General features: G+C 34.1%; 2 protein-coding genes across 2 annotated transcripts; both read left to right on the forward strand.

The window, feature by feature from the left end:
• The first annotated feature begins 112 nt into the window (after positions 1-112).
• Positions 113-11,916, forward strand: fam83e (family with sequence similarity 83 member E). The gene is made up of 9 exons (XM_065259135.1): positions 113-1,240; positions 2,904-3,050; positions 3,612-3,736; positions 4,036-4,470; positions 6,420-6,473; positions 6,560-6,616; positions 6,751-6,973; positions 9,214-9,393; positions 10,920-11,916. Exons 1-9 carry the CDS (start codon positions 773-775, stop codon positions 11,106-11,108), a joined length of 1,878 nt encoding a protein of 625 aa, XP_065115207.1. The 5' UTR covers positions 113-772; the 3' UTR covers positions 11,109-11,916.
• A 189-nt stretch (positions 11,917-12,105) lies between these two features.
• On the forward strand, positions 12,106-18,685 carry tnfrsf9b (tumor necrosis factor receptor superfamily, member 9b). Its single transcript, XM_065259142.2, has 7 exons — positions 12,106-12,656; positions 12,976-13,095; positions 14,952-15,086; positions 15,174-15,243; positions 15,367-15,509; positions 16,823-16,951; positions 17,038-18,685. Exons 1-7 carry the CDS (start codon positions 12,482-12,484, stop codon positions 17,166-17,168), a joined length of 903 nt encoding a protein of 300 aa, XP_065115214.1. The 5' UTR covers positions 12,106-12,481; the 3' UTR covers positions 17,169-18,685.
• Positions 18,686-18,784: the final 99 nt, after the last annotated feature.

Below are 18,784 nucleotides of genomic sequence, written 5' to 3' on the forward strand. Positions count from 1 at the left end.
TGACTGTAGCTGGGAGGATAGAAAGGTCTTGTTCCATGTTCCCCAGAGAAGACTTGCTGATCTGGTAAAACCAGTCATGAGAGAGAAAGACAGAAAGAGAGAGAGAGAGAGACATGTTATGTGTTTACTAAAGCCAGAAATCTGCCATCAATGAGACACGATGTCCCCATAACGAAAGTGCACGCAGAGGTGAGCAGAACATGTTTTGGGGGCCAAACAGGTTACTCTTTCAAGACGTGCATTCGGTCTGGAAAGGTGGCAGGATTTTTTTTATTGCTTGGTGACGGAGAGTAACTTAACACCAGATTGAGGCCACTAAGCATGGGAGGAGTCAATGATCTGTCAGAACTTGACAGGAACAATCAATGGACAGTAAGGGTGTGTAAGTCAGACTGGGAGGAGGTAAGATATTTGTTCTGAAGAATCACTTCTCTTACTCAATCTGTGATCTGTTTAAGTAGCAAATTACCAACAAAATAGACTTTGTTTTCACATCAAACACGGATATACAATGAAAACATGAAGGACTTCACTGAAGGAGCGGTTTCGTAACATTTCAAAGCTCTGCAAGAACTACAACAATGATTTCTTCATGGAGCGTTCTGATTCACGTCGACTATTAGACATTCAGGGGTTAAACATCTTCAGCGCATTAAGAACGACCTCAACTATTTTAATCATTTGACAACCTCCTCCTTCGAGCAAGACAGAAATGCCAGATCAGCATGATTTATAATGCAGTAATATAGCTTTTCTAGAGGGATCTTCAAACATGTCAAACTCTCAAGAGCAAAGTCTCAATGAGAATTGCATCTTCTCTCCATTGACGCCGTCTAGTCCAGATTACCTGCATTGCGAGGCTGAAAGGTATTGTCTGGAAAGTCTCCTCAGCTCAGGAACTGAAGCTTTTTACAGCAGGCTCAACACTGAAAAAATCACACCGTTCCTCACACCGGGAGAAGTGAATGAGATCTCTGGCTGGACTGAGAACTTTCACAATGGTGATGAGGCACCGGAGGATGAAAATGGAGAGGTGGAGGTCGGCTCTGATGTGGATGATCTTTCCGGAAACTATTTTCCTGAACAGTCGGATACTTCGGCACCATGCTTAGAGCTGGGATGGCCGGAAAAAAATAGCTGGATGGATATGGGACGAGTTAATGTTTACACCAACCCTCCTGCAGAAGGTGGGCCGTCCATACGAGAGGTTCTTAGGAGCCACCTGCAGGCAGCCAATAAGGTACTTGGAGAAATAACACACTTGATTTTGAAAGCTGATCTTATTAAGTTGGATGCAGCTCATCCTAGCTGAGTCATTTGCTACACTGGTTCTTCATTGATGCCATAGAAGAACCATTTTTGGTTCCCCAAACAACCTTTCAGTCGAAGGTTCTCTGAAGAATCATTTGTGACCCTGGACCACAAAACCAGTCATAACTAGCACATGTATATTTGTAGCAATAGCCCAAAAATACATTGTATGGGTCAAAATTATAAATTTTTCTTTTATGCCAAATATTATTAGGATATTAAGTAAACATCATGTTTCATGAAGATATTTCTTACAATAAATATATCAAAACCTTTATTTTTTGTGAGTGGACTTCATTTGGACAACTTTAAAAGCGATTTTCTCAATATTTTAATTTTTTTGCATCCTCAGATTCCAGATTTTCAAATAGTTGTCCTATCCTAAGAACCATACATCAATGGAAAGTTTTTTATTAAGCTTTCAGATGATGTATAAATCTCAATTTCAAAATAATGAACTAATGACTGGTTTTGTTGTCCAGGGCATACGGCAAAATAAAAAAAAATACATTTCTTTGGACAAAAATATTTAAAAATATATGTGAAATATATTTGTTGAAAGTAAGACTTAATATATAAAATATATTTAGTTTTAATCTTCATATAGACAGTTTCATCAGACGCACATGCATTGTCGCGATTACCCGTCTGGACTGAACTTAACTTCCGGTCTCTGTTTGTTTAATGGTCTGACTAATGGCTAAACAGAAATCTGGAACAAATACCTCGTCAAAAATGGTCATCTCTGGCAAACGTGAGCGTCACTTTTATCATAAACCCTTTAGATGCGTGTGCAGCCGGCACTTATTTTGAAAAGACGCGTGATGCACATAAGTTTACATGACGCGCCGAACACATATTTTGAAATGACAAACCACACACATGATAGGCTAAATACATGTTGTGATGAGCTTTGCATCTTTTCAAACTTATGTTTACAGGTTTGTAGCGTACAAAGTTTTACTTCCAATGCAACGTGAATACCACTGCTTTAAAATATATTTATTTTTAAATGAAATTTATTTAAAAAAATACAGAAATTGGCCAAAAAATATATTGGTGAAAAAGACATATTTTAAAATCTGTTTCAACATATATTTTTGAAATATATTTAAAATTATGTTCAAAAATTATATATTATTTGCCTTATAGAAGAGTCACATTTCTTACCATTTCACTACAACAGAAAGGTTCAGTGGATGTTAAAGGTCCCTTATGGCAGTGATTCTCAAACTTTTTCGGCATGTGGCCCCCCTTGTGTACGGTACATCCCTTCACGGCCCCTCCAAAGAAAATGTATGACATAAAATTTTAATTAAACAAAACATATTAAATTATACAGCGTATTGCTTTTGGTTAGTAGCCTTATTTTTCTGAGGTTTCAGTACACAGAATTTATAATGATAAATTGATGTATTTTATAAAGTCCATCCCACGGCCCCCAGTTTGAGAACCACTGCCTTATGGAACCGTACCGACTTTTAGGAACCTTTATTTTTATGAATATTTCTGCATGCATCGAGTGGTCTGCTGTGCAACAGGAAGTTGATGTTCTGATTTCCTGTAAGCACAGTTTTGATGTTTTTGAGCAGCTGATCGCCGTGGTAACTGAGAGATTGTCAGACCATGCGGTGATCGTCGATCTCCAGTATGCCGCATCACGAGGGGTTCCTGTCTACATCATCCTCAACCAAAGATCTGTGGAGGAAAACTGCTTTTCACACCAGCTTCAACATCCAGTGAGTGGAGAAAGAAAGATTTCTACCGTGCTGTCCTCACATTCATTCATTTGCAGAATTACCTTTAAGTTCATTTGTCTTTTTCACTTAATAAAGAATTTTTTTGTTTGTTTTTGATCCACGAGTACTCATGCAACCTTTGACCCACAAAGCATTATAGCTTTTTAACAGAAAATGTATGCACACCTAAAACTTGGACTAACCTTACTTACATTGCTGCTCCACTAAACAAAGGACAGGACACACCTTACCAGATCACTAGCCAAATATTACTCTTCATCACGTCTCTCCATGTAACTATGATTGAAGAGGCAGCTTAGAAAGCCGAAGCGAACAGGTTACACAACATTCATCCAGCGCAGATGACTAGCATGTGTTAGTGGAATGGTTACACACAAACACCCACTACATGTTTATGAAATTTAACGTAATTTTATGTTACTTTATTGTCTTGAATTCTTGGCTAATGGAGCAAACTAATTGATGTATTTGTTGAAAGTGCAAAAATGTGAAATATTTGATTTTGAGATCTATCTTCCTTCCTTGCTTGACGTGTTTCAGAACATCAGGGTGCGTGTCCTCGGAGGGAAAAGATTCCTGACGCGTGACACAAAGATGGTGGTTGGAGAGATGAAGGACAACTTTGTGCTGGTGGATTTAGAGACGGTGATGTTAGGGAGTTACAGGTACAGGAAAAAAAATGTGTCAAAACACAATTATTGCCCAAGATTTCACAAGTTTGTACAAAGTGAAACATGACATGGTATTAAATAATAAAGCTTTGCTTAGATCATAAACATTGGGAACCCTGCCCAGATTTTTAAACACTAAGCTAAACCGCCCATTTATTATGTAGACAATTATCAATTTGAGTGTTCACAGTTATTAAGTTAAATTAAAGGTGATTTACAGTAAACATGGTTACCTGTTAATCTGAACTGATTTATCACAAAAGCTAATCTCTTGATTCTTCTCTCTCGGCCAGTCTGACCTGGACTGATGCTCACCTGCACCGTCAGATCGTCACCGTTATGAGCGGCCCAATCGTTGAATCTTTTGACCATGAGTTTCGGATCCTCTATGCTGCCTCTCTCCCGATCCCAGAAACATGCATAACTGAAAAAACACCACCAGAACCCCTAAGCCACTCTAAGCTAGAACCACCAATCCAGGGAAGCGCCAAAGTTGAACTTGGTGAGTTGGTCCCGAATCCTCCACCTCCACCTCTAGACTGCTATCTGGACTGGGAGGCTATGGGAGTTATCCAGAGATTCCCAGAAAATCCTGATTATCCTGATGTTGGTGATCAGATGCAGTTCTATCATCAACCTCCGATGGAAAGACATCCGGGAATGTGGGAGCTTCCCTTTAGTAATGAGTTTAATCACAATCCTCATCCTGGATACCACGAGGAGGGCAAGTACGTGAGGAAGAGTTTATTAAATCTTTTTATAATATGTGGATAGCAATTTATTTACTATGTGTTGATCATCCAAATTGATTATCCAAAAAAAATGCAGCATTTTTGTCAAATCAACATATATTTTTATGTTACTTTAACTTAAACAATTAAGTTAAACAATTTTAACTTGTTTTTCTAAGTAATCACATGTAAAAACTTACAATAGTAGATAGAATTGACTTGCAAAACCAAGTTGTTTGCATGCTGCTTTTTTACAGTGTAGGTTTTATTGTAGTAAAAATTCTTCATATTTTTGTCTTCAGTTAAAATATCTAAAAAATTTTAAATTAAGATGATTTTTCTTGTTGAGCAAAACACCCAAGAAAATAAGTCTAGTTTTTAGACCAAAAATATCAAATGTAAGTAATTTTGTGCATAAAACAAGCAAAAAAATCTGCCAATGCGTTAAGCAAATTTTTCTTGCTTTTTTCTTGAATTTAGTGTTTAAGAAAAATGTGTTCAAGATTTTTTGCTTACCCCATTGGCAGATTTTTTGCTGGTTTTATGCACAAAATCACTACAACTTTGATATTTTTGGTCTAAAAACTAGATTTATTTTCTTGGGTCGTTTTGCTCATCAAGAAAAAGTTTCTTAATTTAAGAATTTTTTGATATTTTTACTGAAAAAAGGCAAAAATACAAAAAAAAAATTCTTGAAAATTATTTTTTGCAGTGTAGTAATAGCATTTTTTTACAAGGTTGCACTGCAAAAAATGACTTTCTTACTTAGTATTTTTGTCTTGTTTTCAGTAAAATTATCAAAAAATTCTTAAATTAAGATGTGTTTTCTTGATGAGCAAAATGACCAAAGAAAATAAGTTATGTTTTTAGACAAAACATATACATTTTAAGCAAATTAGTGTTTAAAACCAAAAATAAAATCTTCCATGGAAAGAAGAAAATTTTTCTTGATATAAGTTTACTTCTTTCACAAACATTTAATTTAAAAAAATGTCTTATTCCATTGGCAGATTTTTGCTTGTTTTAAGCACAAATTTGGTAAAATTTTATATTTTTTGTCTAAAAACTAGACTTATTTCCTAGGTCATTTTGTTCATTAGGAAAATACATCTTAATTTAAATATTTTTTGATGTTTTTACTGAAAACAAGACAAAAATACTAAGTAAGAAAATCATTTTTTTTTTTTTTTGCAGTGTGCATTGTTTCAAAGCATCTTTGTTTTTTGTTTTGTCTTCAGAAATTGAAACAGATTGAAACCAAATGTGACATTTCTGTCTGTCCCCACATACTATTATCATACTTCATGTCTGTCATAAATATTAATGCAATTAATTTTCATAAAAGTCCTGCATTGAGTTCACATACAAGAACCAATGATTGGGTCAAAATGGGACGAACCCAGCCATTGGGTTCAATTACCCCCCCCCCAAAAAAATTTTTTTTATATTTGACCCAACTATGGGTTAAAAGAACCTAGCACACTGCAAAAAAATTATTTTCAATAAAAACTTTTTTAGTATTTTTGTCTTGTTTTCAGTAAAAATATCTAAAGATTCTTAAATTAAGATGCTTTTTCTAGATGAGCAAAACAACCCAAGAAAATAAGTCTAGTTTTTAGACCAAAAATATCAGATTTTTTGCTTGTTTAATGCACAAAATCACTTCAATTTGATATTTTTGGTATACAAACTCGACTTATTTTCTTGGGTCGTTTTGCTCATCAAGAAAAAACGTCTTCAAGAATGTTTTGATATTTTTACTGAAAACAAGACAAAAATACTAACTTTCTTGAAAATAATTTTTTTGCAGTGCATATGTTAATTCAATTACAAATCAACGGTTTGATTTGTCCCTTTTTGGCCCAACAGTTTTTTTTATTGAATTCATATAACTTTCACATGCAATAGACAAGCGTTTTGCATTTACTCTCTTGTCTTTGTTCCAGATTAGGTTCAATGTTTCTGTCTGACTTCAGGCATCCAGAATTTCAAAGGTCAAGGTTGGTATTATCCAGCAGGCTTTATAAAATAACAGGAGTTATCTTATGCCTCTATGTCTGAAACATGTCTGTGTTTGTGTTTGTAGACGAATGTTTACCCCCGGAGATTTCCAGATGTCTCATGGCCTTGAGCCAGTAAATAGGTAAATATTAAAGACTTCAAATGAACCTATAGAAAGAGATAGACAAAGACAAACAAGTAGACAATTATTTGCATAGACGTAAGCAGCAAACCTGTTAAAGCGCTCACAATGATCCGTGCCTCTTTCATTCACAGGCAAATACAAATACCCGAGAGAATCCCATACAACCGGCCATCTCCTCCGGTGAACATCGAAAGTGAAGATAGATTTCCTGTATACACATCTCGGATTAATAGATCAGACATGAACTCAGAGGAAGAGATCGGACCTCCGATCGGACGAGAGTCTTTCCTTAGGAGGGACAGAGTTTTGGGAGATACTATGAATCATGATGGAAACCAACAAGCTAACCTAAAGGTAAAGCCTACTAAGTGGTTGCAATCAATTTATTAAACAAAGGTGTATTACCAAGCCCCTAAGGTGACATTGGAGTAAAAAAAATAAAAAGTTTAGTTTCATGTGCTCACGTTAAACTTTCATGTGCTCACGCGAAACCTTCATGTGCAGAATACATTTTTTAAAGTTTAGTTTCGCGTGCTCACGTGAAACTTTCATGTGCGCACGCGAAACCTTCATGTGTAGAATACATTTTTTAAAGTTTAGTTTTGCGTGCTCACGTGAAACTTTCTTGTACTCATGCGAAACCTTCATGTGCAGAATAAATTTTTTAAAGTTTAGTTTCATGTGCTCACGTTAAACTTTCTTGTACTCACGCGAAACCTTCATGTGCAGAATAATTTTTTTAAAGTTTAGTTTCGCGTGCTCACGTGAAACTTTCATGTGCGCACGCGAAACCTTCATGTGCAGAATACATTTTTTAAAGTTTAGTTTCGCGTGCTCACGTGAAACTTTCATGTGCGCACGCGAAACCTTCATGTGCAGAATAAATTTTTTAAAGTTTAGTTTCGCGTGCTCACGTGAAACTTTCTTGTACTCACGCGAAACCTTCATGTGCAGAATAAATTTTTTTACGTTTAGTTTCGCGTGCTCACGTGAAACTTTCATGTACGCACGCGACAGTTTCATGTGAGCACGCGAAAGTTTCACGTGCGCACGCGAAACTAAATGCGATAGTTTAACGTGTGCACGTGAAACTAAACTTTATTTAATTCTTTGCTCCATGTCCCATTAGAGGCTCCGTAGTTTTTTTTTTTTCTTATTTTTTTTTTTTAAATGTAGCTTAAATAAATTGATTGCGACTTAAAAATTTTAAGGAAATTGAATGAATATTTTTTTTCAGTGAACATGGCTGTGCATTACAGTGATTTAACTATTTGGCTTAATATTCAATTTTTTTCAAATCCCCCTAATATGGTTACACCCATGCAGACATTATACTATACATGTATTTTGTCTAAAATATTTCACTGTAAAGTTTGTGTTATTGAAACTGTATACATGAGACCAACCTTAGTAAACCATATGAGGTGATTAAGATAACATCTCAGAAATAGTAAGCCTTTATTCATACTGTATAGCCCTTTTTTACACAGAGATTATGGAAAATACATGGAAAATGTGTTCGGGATTTGTCAGGGTTCATTTGATGGTTCTTTCACACACTGCCAATGATTTTCTGGAATCTGTGCGTGCATTCACACATATGCCGTAAATATCCAAGACACATCACGTGTTTAAAGCCCTGTAATTGGTAGCTTTTTTCTCTGCAGCGTCTGAAGTTTGCTTATTATCTATCTGTATTTTTAATCTCAAGAAAATATTAGCATCTGATGCGCTATTCTTTTATGTTGCATTTTAAAGAGATGAATGTTAACTTTTTGTTGGAATGACACTGGCATCTTTACAACGCCATGCCCATTTCGACATTGTGGCTGTTGTTGTTCACACAAGACGCTTTGCGTAAATGTAACGTCAATGTTATTAGGTCCTCTTTACGGAAGCGATCCCAGAACAATTACCAGACGTGTTTGTGTTTACACAGAAGCCTCTCTGCCAATTTTATTGAAATTCAGAGTGCTGTGTGAATGAGGTTTATGTTAACCATAGATATATACACTAGATGTCGCCTTGGGGCTCTGAGCATGCGTCAAAACCGCCGCCATCTTAGAACAGGGGTCTTGTCATTGGAAGTATCTAGGTAAAGCAGCTATCTCCGCCTGTACTTCGAATTCATGAACGATGCCGGACTTTTGTGCTGCGCATGGATGAAAGGGCTACTAGCACTATGCATTACAGTTAGAAAAAGTAAATTTTCATAAAATTAAAACTTTTGTTTTTTCCTGGACTAAACGCTAAATACATGTCTGACTGTTGAAACGAACCAAAAGAAAACAAAGAAAATCGCGTTCATGACGATTTATGGTGATTTTATTTCGGTTACACCATTGCCTACAATGACGCTGATGCGGGATTCCCCTGTTTCAAGATGGCGGCTCTAGTTGACGCATTCGGTCCAATGAACTGCCGTAGGCAAGGCGACATCTAGTGTATATATCTATGTATGTTAACAACTTTATCCAACTGATTTTTTCTTTTAAGTTATCCATTGTTTCCCAGTTTCCCGAATGCTTTCTGCTCATTTTATTCCATTGTTGTCCTATTCTTTCATAACCAATTTTTTGTTGCTTTTATCACAGAAGCCCGCTTCATCCGAGCTGTCACGGAGCAAGACTTTTGGCACATTGAGTGACATTTTTAAAAAAATGAATGCACGCAACACCTCCGGACAGAGGAAGACTGAAGTCCACCCACCCGGCATCAGCAAATCCACAATGGATCTCCAGCGCACAGACACTCCAGCAAATGTTCGAGCACCTGTAAGAGAAAATGAAGGATTTCCTATTTATACGTATATGTTAGAACCGCTATCAAGTCATAAACATACATTTAAGAAAGATAATGGTCAAAAAATGGTCCGTCACTGGGGGTACATGTGCTCCTGTGTAGCTCAGTGGTTAAGCATTGCTTTAGCAGCACAAAAGGTAATGCGTTTAAACCCAGGGAACATATGTTGATAAAAAATGTATACATTGTAATGCACTTTAAGTCGCTGCCAAATACATAGATGTAAATATACCCTTTAAAAAGGTGCTAATATGTACCATTACACTGTAAAAAGTGAAAAGTTGGATCAATTTAAAAATTACTTTAATTGGTAATATATAATCATCCCTACCATGATTTTAATTCAAATCGGATAAAGTGATGTTAAATTACTACTATTAATTTACTTTGGGTGAATTTGTGTGTCCTGACTGATGAGGGAATGAGGGAAGACGTCATTTAAAAACAGCACCTTCCAATATATAAAGGTTTATAGTGTTTATATTTACACATTTGCCAGGCAATTTTATCCATAGGGATTTACAGTGCTTTTAATTAATATTTATTTTTTATCAGTTTTATCCTTTGCATTGCTAATGCATTGCTCTACCAGTTGAGCTACAGGAATTTTTTTGAATATATTTAGGAAAATCCTGTTTAAAATATACACAGGACTTCCATAAAGTGAAGTTAATTTGATTAAATTATCAAAATGATTTGGCCAAGGGGTTCACAAACTTTCCAATAACCCCATTAAAATTTGAATATTTACTAAGCATATTTTTACACTTATGTTTTTAAGAGCAATGTTTTGTTCAAATTACATTTGGACTCAACCGTTATATTTAAAAAAACTTAAAAGCTTTTATAAAATCAATAGTAGCAAAACTGATATGGTTCTTAGATGTAAATATCCCCTTCTTAATAACACAAGACATTTACATAAATTATAACAACTTATTTCACAGACCCCGGCTAAGCATTAAGGACCACCAGGGGTCCCCGGACCCCACTTTGAGAACCCTTGATTCAGACAACAAAAATATAAGCATCAAATTTTTCTGGTCTCTTAGTATAATATATACTTTTAGTGTATAGTTTATAGTGTACTCTTTAGTGTATTTATTGTAATGAATTGTGGTTGATGTGTGACCATGTCTGTGAGATCCAGACTAATAATCTAAAGATGAGATGAAGAGCATCAAAGTTTGATTTCACATTAATTTCAATCTTTTTCTTGACCTTACTCAGTTAATATGAAAGATATCAAGATTATATTTTGACATAAAGTTCATCACAGGATTGTATGTAGAAAACAGTAAATCACACAGAATGACTTAAGCAGACAGTGTCACATATTATCGCAGGGCTACTCGCCACATGGATAAATAAATGGAACCAAAAAATTAATTTAAAGCATGATATGTTAAAAATATCTAACCAATAAGAATCAAGTATTCCAGAGAGCCAAATGAGTGAAAATAAATGCTTGAAATTTCTCATTGCTTTATTTTTTCAGAACGGTGATAAGCTTCCCATGACGCCAGCGTTGGCACTCATGAAGAAACGTAATGATGAGGTTAAAACAGGATTGTTAAGAAGTATGCCCAACGTCTTCACGCCCACATTCAGAGGTTCCGCCCTCGGCCTACAGAGAGACACATGGAGGTCAAGTTATAGAAGCCACAGAAATGAGGAGGAGCACTGATGTTACCCCACACAATGACATCACCAGTGTTACAATCATTCCCACCTATTTAAATACATGTAAATGTGACTGTAATAATCTGTGCTGCTGGTAAAAGGGGGGTTTACTGCTCAAAGAGAATACATGTTTATCAGCAATGATGTTACAATACAAGATAGGTAAATGTATAGAAGTGTAATAATTCAGTTTTTCTTACTTATATGAAAATATGTGCCATGTGAACCAATATTTAATGAATGAAATAAGAAAACACATTTAAAAGCCAATGGTTTATGTTTGTGTGATTATATTGTAAAGTGTCCCATATGACAAAGGAATAGTAGAAGGACTGAAAGAGAGGGTTTGGTGACGTCATCAGAGCAAGTTGTTATGTTTTGCAATACGGTTACAAAGAAAAGCATTTTTAACTTTAAGAAACAGCACTGTTTAGGCACACACTTGCCTTATATTCCCCTTAAAATTATAAACTGAAATTAAAAGCAGATTTGCAGGGGGACCTCCACTTTTTTGAAAAATTAAAACACGACATTGAGTGCAAATAGAGTGACACAGGGATGACGTATTTTGCAGGCAAAATCTGGAAGCGAGTAGTTACGTCAGCACTTCCGGTTCATCGTCATGAATTTTATGGATTTTAGTTAAACTCCTTAAATAAGATCTTTGGTTAACATAGGCTGAAAACATTTTCACGTTTTATTTTACGATATAAAACCCAGTTGTACCATCACTCGTGTCTATTTCACGTGTCTTTAAAAGAGCGGTTTTTGTCGGGCACTTGTTCATCACGCATGAAAATTTCAAAAACAATGCAACGTGTGCAAAATACATATTAAAGATTCATCCACACACAGTATGTCTTTATCAGACATATTTTTAAATGTTTTTAATAAAGTTTGAAAGTTTTTTTAGTTTAAAAAAAAAAAAATTTAAGTTGAAAGAGCTGACGTCAGAAGCTTGATGACGTTGATGTCAAAAGACCGCGGTGTAGTTAAGGTTAGAGTTTTATTTCTAGTAAACACATTTAAACTTTAAAAATCATAAACGTTGTGTTAATCTGTAAAGATTATCTTGTTGAACAAAACGTATAAGTGTCATAAACGTTTGTTAAACACAAACCTTTTTTTTTTTTTTGCGATAATCCAAACGTCTACGGGAAAAATACATGTGCTTTTAGGCGAGGGAGCCCCGCTAACTTCCGGGTTGGCCTACTAAAATACGTCATCCCTTTGTGTGTGTGTGTGCGTGCATGTGCTGTCAGTTGTCTGTGTGAGAACATGTGACATTTAGGAAATTACAAATGTGGTTTCACTTCTCACCCCCTAAATACGTATCACTGCTAGAGAAGGGTTCATTGTCAGCATCTTCACAGTCGTATGAGTATAGAGAGTAAACAGCTGGAGGATTATTGTAAAATGAGGCTGGTCCATGGATTGGTCCTGGTTCTTGCTGTCTTAGTTCTGGCTGCAATACAAGGAGTGGAATCTGAATGTCAGGACTGGAGTCCTAAAAGGGATTCAAAAAATGTGTGCTGCAAGAAATGTAAACCAGGTGAGTAACTGTGAAAATGATAATACTGGAGCTGATGGAAACAGTACATTATTGATACCATGCTATGGTTTGCATGGTTTTGGTTTACCTCGGAGGCAATGTGAATACTAATGTATATAACCATTCTTTATATCCCAGTACAGCAGAGTAAGAGTTAACATATAGAGGATAGATTTTTACAAGTGTATTAAACTTGTCTATGTTACATAATAGTTATAAAGTCTTACCAGTTTAACTTTTATGGTTTTATTATAATAACACAGGCTTATATGGTCACTCTGATAAAAGTAACACTATTATATTTGTGTGTTTGCTGAAGGAAACCGTCTCATCACTGACTGTGGTCCAGACCAGAACGCTCTTTGTAGTCCATGTGGAAATGACACCTACATCTTAGATACAAGTCAGAAGAACTGTCTCAGGTGTACTCAATGCATAGGTACTGTCTATTAAATGTGGCATTTTTTTTTCTTCTGATGATGATGAAGTCTTTCCATTATATTGGTTCATGACACATCACACAAAAGTGCTTTGGTACTGTATTTTTGATAATTTAAAAGATTTTTTAGTAATGTTACTTGTTTTATAAAAAAGGAGTTATTATACACTGTACAGTCTCAGAAAAATTTTACAAAAGTTGTCACTGGTGCGGTAACTTTTAAAAAGGTCCTGATATGTTCCTTTTTGGTACAGATATGTACCTTTGAGATAGCAGTATGTACCCTTTTAGTACCAATGTGTACTGATGAGGTACCATGCAACTTTTAGGTACAAAAGTGTACTTTTTAAAAAAAGTACCTCCCAAGTGACAACTTTTGTAACTTCTTGTATTATTGTTTTTGAGAGTTTAAGAAAACTTGTCAAAATATGTACCCCAGCTCAGTGTTGGGTAAGTTACTCAAAAAAGTAATTAATTACATCTTCAATTATGTAATTGGTTTACTGTACAAATTACTCTCTCCAAAAAGTATTTAATTACTTTTTATTAATCACTTTCTAAATCCTATTTAGTAAATGACACAAAGATAGTCATGAAACAGCTTAAAAAATCATATAAAAGTTCATAAATTCTCACTATTAACTACTTTTGCCTCAATATACTCATAATTTCTGCTTATTAATACTTACACTGTAAAAAAACTTTGCTGACTTAAAATATTTTGTTAAATCAACTCAGATTTACAAGTCATGTCAACAGAAAATAGTTGTCACAACTTATAAAATATAGTTGAGAAAAGTCAACTTAAATTTATAAGTTATAACAACTCACCTGTAGTTATAACAACTCATCTCTAGTCAAGATAAATAATAGTAAGTTGAAATGACTTGTAAATCCGAGTTGATTCAACAAAAAATTTTAAGGCAGCAAAGTATTTTTTACAGTGTAGCAAAGTGTTTGTTAAGTTTAAGTATTGGTACACTGTAAAAATGTACATTATTTTGTTTAATTAATTTACATTTACAAGTCATTTCAACTACTTATCTTGACTAGAGATGAGTTGTTATAACTTATAAAATACAGTTGAAAAAGTCAACTTCATTATATAAGTTGTAGCAACTCATCTCTTGTCAAGATAAATAGTAGTAAGTTGAGATGACTTGTAAATCTGAGTTGATTCAACAAAAAAATTTAAGGCAGTTAAGATTTTTTGCAGTGTAGGAATTAAGGATGTAGAATAAGGTTTTGCAGTATCAGGCATTAATATTTGATAATTTTTAAGTACTAATAAACAGCTAATATCTCAGTTATATTAATGCTAATAGCCCATTAGGTAATAGTGAGAATTGTAAACGGCACTAGAGTGTTACCATTATACTTATTAACTGACCAAAGTATTTAAAGTGAGAAGGATACATAAAAACATGCATTATAACGTTAGACTTATATTTTTTATGTTAAATCCACTATTGTATTATATATAATTGCTCTGCAGTCCGTTAGTACTTACAGTCCATTAGTACCACTACAGTTTTTAGTACAGTTACATCAGAAGAAAGTGTTTTTGCAGTAAATTACTTTTTCAAGAAAAACTTAGTAACTAGTTGCATCCAACACTGGTCCTATTAGGTACAGATATGTACAGTATACGTTTGTACCTTCCTAATATGATCTCTTTGGTTGTTTTGAAAGTGTATAGCCTCAGCACAGCTGGGGTAAATATTTTGACCATTTCTCTGAGAGTGTAGCAGCCGGGTTGATTACAAATATCACATTTTTATTCATGTTATTGAGATGTTTAGATTGACCTCTTTGCAAATGTAGTTCATGACGCTCTCTGTTCTCTTCTGCCACAGGTGTCATGCGTGTTAAGGTGAAATGTTCAAGCAGCAGTGATACGGTTTGTGAATGCTCTCAGGGTTTCCGTTGTGGAAATGAGCAGTGTTCATTCTGTGTGCTCGAGTGTGTCAAAGGCCAACAACCTAAAGACAGTAAGTCTGTGATAAAAATACCTTTACTAGTCTTTTCATGTTAATGACACTTAACCTGACAACAAGATCTGTCTTGCATGAACTCAGGGGAGTGTGAACCATGTCCTCCAGGAACGTTTAATGACCAAATCCATCAACCATGTAGAAAATGGAGCAAGTATGACATATTTGTCTTTTATGTAGTCATATGAATTATGTTTTTTCTCATGCTACATAGTTGTTAGAAACACTGATAGATTGATATATAACAAGTTTACACTTTTTATCTTTCAACCCGCAGATGTACAAAGCCAGGTCATGAAGTTATTCGTCTTGGAACAGCTGAGTCGGATATAAAGTGTGGCCCTAAAAAAGAACCAAACCAAACCACTTCTCCACCAGATAACAGACACAAAGATTCCCCTCCAGAGAATATGGAAAGCAGTATGTAGAAAAAGCCCTGACATATAAAATGAGAAAAGTCGGTAAAAATAAGATGTATTTGTTTTAAAAGCATTAGTGAAAGGGGTATTTCTCCCAAAACTAAAAATGCTGTCATCATTTTCTCATCCTCACACTGTAAAAATGACTTAGTATTTTTGTCTTGTTTTCAGTAAAAATATCTAAAAATTCTTAAATTAAGATGCTTTTTCTTGATGAGAAAAATGAACTAAGAAAATAAGTCTAGTTTTTAGATAAAAAAAAACCATAAAATTTAAGTGAATTAAGTGCTTAAAACAAGCAAAAATCTGCCAATTGAATACATTTTTTTTTCTTGAATTAAGTGTTTATGCAAAAAGTAAACTTATTTCAAGAAAAAACTTATTCCATTGGCAGAATTTTTGCTGGTTTTTAGTACTAATTTACTTAATTTTTATTTTTTTTGTCTAAAAACTAGACTTATTTTCTTGGGTCGTTTTGCTCATCAAGAAACCCCATCTTAATTTAAGAATTTTTAGATATTTTTACTGAAAACATCACAAAAACACTAAGTAAGAAAGTGATTTTTTTGCAGTGAATGTACACTGAAAAAAAATTTTTCAAGAAAAAAATTCTTAGTATTTTTGTCTTGTTTTCAGTAAAAATATCTTACATTTTTTAAATTAAGATGGGGTTTCTTGATGAGCAAAACGACCCAAGAAAATAAGTCTAGTTTTAAGACCAAAAATATCAAATTTAAGTGATTTTGTGCATAAAACAAGCAAAAAAATCTGCCAGTGGGGTAAGCAAAAAAATCTTACAATTTTTTTAAACACTAAATTCAAGAAAAATTTGCTTACCCCATTGGCAGATTTTTTGCTTGTTTAATGCACAAAATCACTTAAATTTGATATTTTTGGTCTAAAAACTAGACTTATTTTCTTGGGTCGTTTTGCTCATCAAGAAAAATACATCCTGATTTAAGAATTTTTAGATATTTTTACTAAAAACAAGACAAAAACACTAAGATTTTTTTTCTTGAAAATCATTTCTGCAGTATAGCATGTATTAATCATTGTTAATGTTGGTTATTTACAATAGAGTTGTTCATGTTAGTTCATTGTGCATAACTTATGTTAACAATCACAACTTTCGCTTTTAAAAATGCATTGGTAAAAGCTGAAATTAATATGAACTAAGATCAGTAAATGAGGTATAAGTAAATTGTTCATTGTTAGCTAATGTATGTTAACAAATACAACTTTACTGTGTTTTACCAAATAAATGATATCCAACTATCAAAATATGTGATTATTGCCTTTCCATGTCTTCCACAGAGGTCACAGCTATTCTCATCACATTTGGGGTATTTTGTATAGTGATACCCACATTTACAATCCTGTACCTAGAGAGGAAAAAGATCAAGATCACTGACAAACCCCAGGGTACAAAGGATGCTCTAACTGGTAAATTTACACCTGTTTTCTTCATTTATGCAACATAGATTCCTATATGTCTCCATAATCTTGATTTCTATCTTTTTATTTTGCAGGAGGAGAGACTCGAAGAGCTGTTTCTGATGAATGTAGTTTCTGTTTTCCACAGCAGGAACACGGTGGCAGCAGTCAGACGTCCATGTCATCTTTGGTCTCTGAAGAGAAGATCTTACCTTTATGTGGATGAAAAGTGTTTCACTCTGTGGGTGTGTGTGTAGCAAGCTGATCATTATATAACACGATCATGAAATGGTTATCCTAACATTTTTAACTTCTGTCATTTTTTTCTGCAATTTAACATTTCTCAGTGTGTAGCCTATTCAGTGAGAAATAAATATGTTAGGTTTAGGATTTATTCAAAATGTGAAAGATTTTGATAAGCTTTATTTATTAAGAGCAACATGCACTAACTAGATGAGGTCAAAGTTGTGAACAAACTTCATGTTGGCTTGAGAAAGCAAGTTCGAAATAGTATAAGGTCTGTAATGTAAATAGATGGATAAGAAAGAAGACAAAGAAAGAAAAAGGTGTTTGATACATGGAAAAATGGATAGACGGATCAAACAAGAGAGTAAAAGATGAATAGTTTGACATTATAGATAGATAGATAGATAGATAGATAGATAGATAGATAGATAGACAGACAGGCAGACAGACAGACAGATAGACAGACAGGCAAATAGACAGATAGATAGATAGATAGATAGATAGATAGATAGATAGATAGAAAGGCAGGTTTGTTTGCACCTAACATATCAGTCCCTCCAGAAAAACGTGATTATGCAATCGCATGATTCAACGCATAATCAGCCAAAGTCCGGGGGCCACATTTTTTCAAATTTGCCGCACTTTCGCACCAGAAATTGCAGATTTCCTTGCGCAAGTTATGCAGGGCTTGCATATTTGATTATAACCCCTGCATTTTCGTAGCAAAAATCACATATATCTTAGCAGAAAGTTGAACATTTTTTTGCACTTAATTCACACAAGCGCAGCCACAATGCAAAAAATGACTTTCTTACTTAGTATTTTTGTCTTGTTTTCAGTTAAAATATCTAAAAATTCTTGATATCAAGTTGTATTTTTCTTATTATATTGGCAGATTTATTTGCTTGTTTTAAGCACAAATTTGCTTAAATTGTATTTTTTTGTATAAAAACTAGACTTATTTTTCTAGGTCATTTCGCTCATCAAGAAAAAGCATCTTAATTTAAGAATTTTTAGATATTTTTACTGAAAACAAGACAAAAATACTAAGAAAGTCATTTTTTCAAGTGCATGTCCCATATTGCCATGCACTGCAAAAAAAATTTTTTAAGAAAAAATATTCTTAGTATTTTTGTCTTGTTTTCAGTAATTCTTAAATTAAGATGCTTTTTCTTGATGAGCAAAAGTACCCAAAAAATAAGTCTAGTTTTTAGACCAAAAATATCAAATGTAAGTGATTTTGTGCATAAAACAAGCAAAAAAATCTGCCAATGGGGTAAGCACATTTTTCTTGAATTAAGTGTTTAAGAAAAATGTTCAAGAATTTTTGCTTACCCCATTGGCAAATTTTTAATGTTATATTTTTGGTCTAAAAACTAGACAAAAAAAATAAATATTGAAAATATTTTTTTGCATTGTGGGAACGTTATGAAGTGACGTGAACATCATTAAAAAGTTCCCGCAGTTTTTGCAAGTTCCTGCAATTTCATCACATATATTGCATAAATATTCCGCATAATCCATCGCATTTTTTAAGAAAACATGCCGCAAGATCAAGGATTTTTGCCCGCAACATTCACAAAAAGCTGTGTTTTT

This window comes from Paramisgurnus dabryanus, chromosome 14 (genome assembly GCF_030506205.2).
Source record: "Paramisgurnus dabryanus chromosome 14, PD_genome_1.1, whole genome shotgun sequence".
In the NCBI taxonomy this organism is placed as follows: Eukaryota; Metazoa; Chordata; class Actinopteri; order Cypriniformes; family Cobitidae; genus Paramisgurnus; species Paramisgurnus dabryanus.

Coding starts and splice junctions, on each gene's coding strand:
- fam83e (XM_065259135.1), top strand. CDS start 773: ATGTCAAACTCTCAAGAGCAAAGTCTCAATGAGAATTGCATCTTCTCT. Junction 3,737..4,035: donor GTGATGTTAGGGAGTTACAG/GTACAGGAAAAA, acceptor TCTCTCGGCCAG/TCTGACCTGGACTGATGCTC. Junction 6,474..6,559: donor CCAGAATTTCAAAGGTCAAG/GTTGGTATTATC, acceptor TTGTGTTTGTAG/ACGAATGTTTACCCCCGGAG.
- tnfrsf9b (XM_065259142.2), top strand. CDS start 12,482: ATGAGTATAGAGAGTAAACAGCTGGAGGATTATTGTAAAATGAGGCTG. Junction 15,087..15,173: donor AGGCCAACAACCTAAAGACA/GTAAGTCTGTGA, acceptor GCATGAACTCAG/GGGAGTGTGAACCATGTCCT. Junction 16,952..17,037: donor TACAAAGGATGCTCTAACTG/GTAAATTTACAC, acceptor TTTATTTTGCAG/GAGGAGAGACTCGAAGAGCT.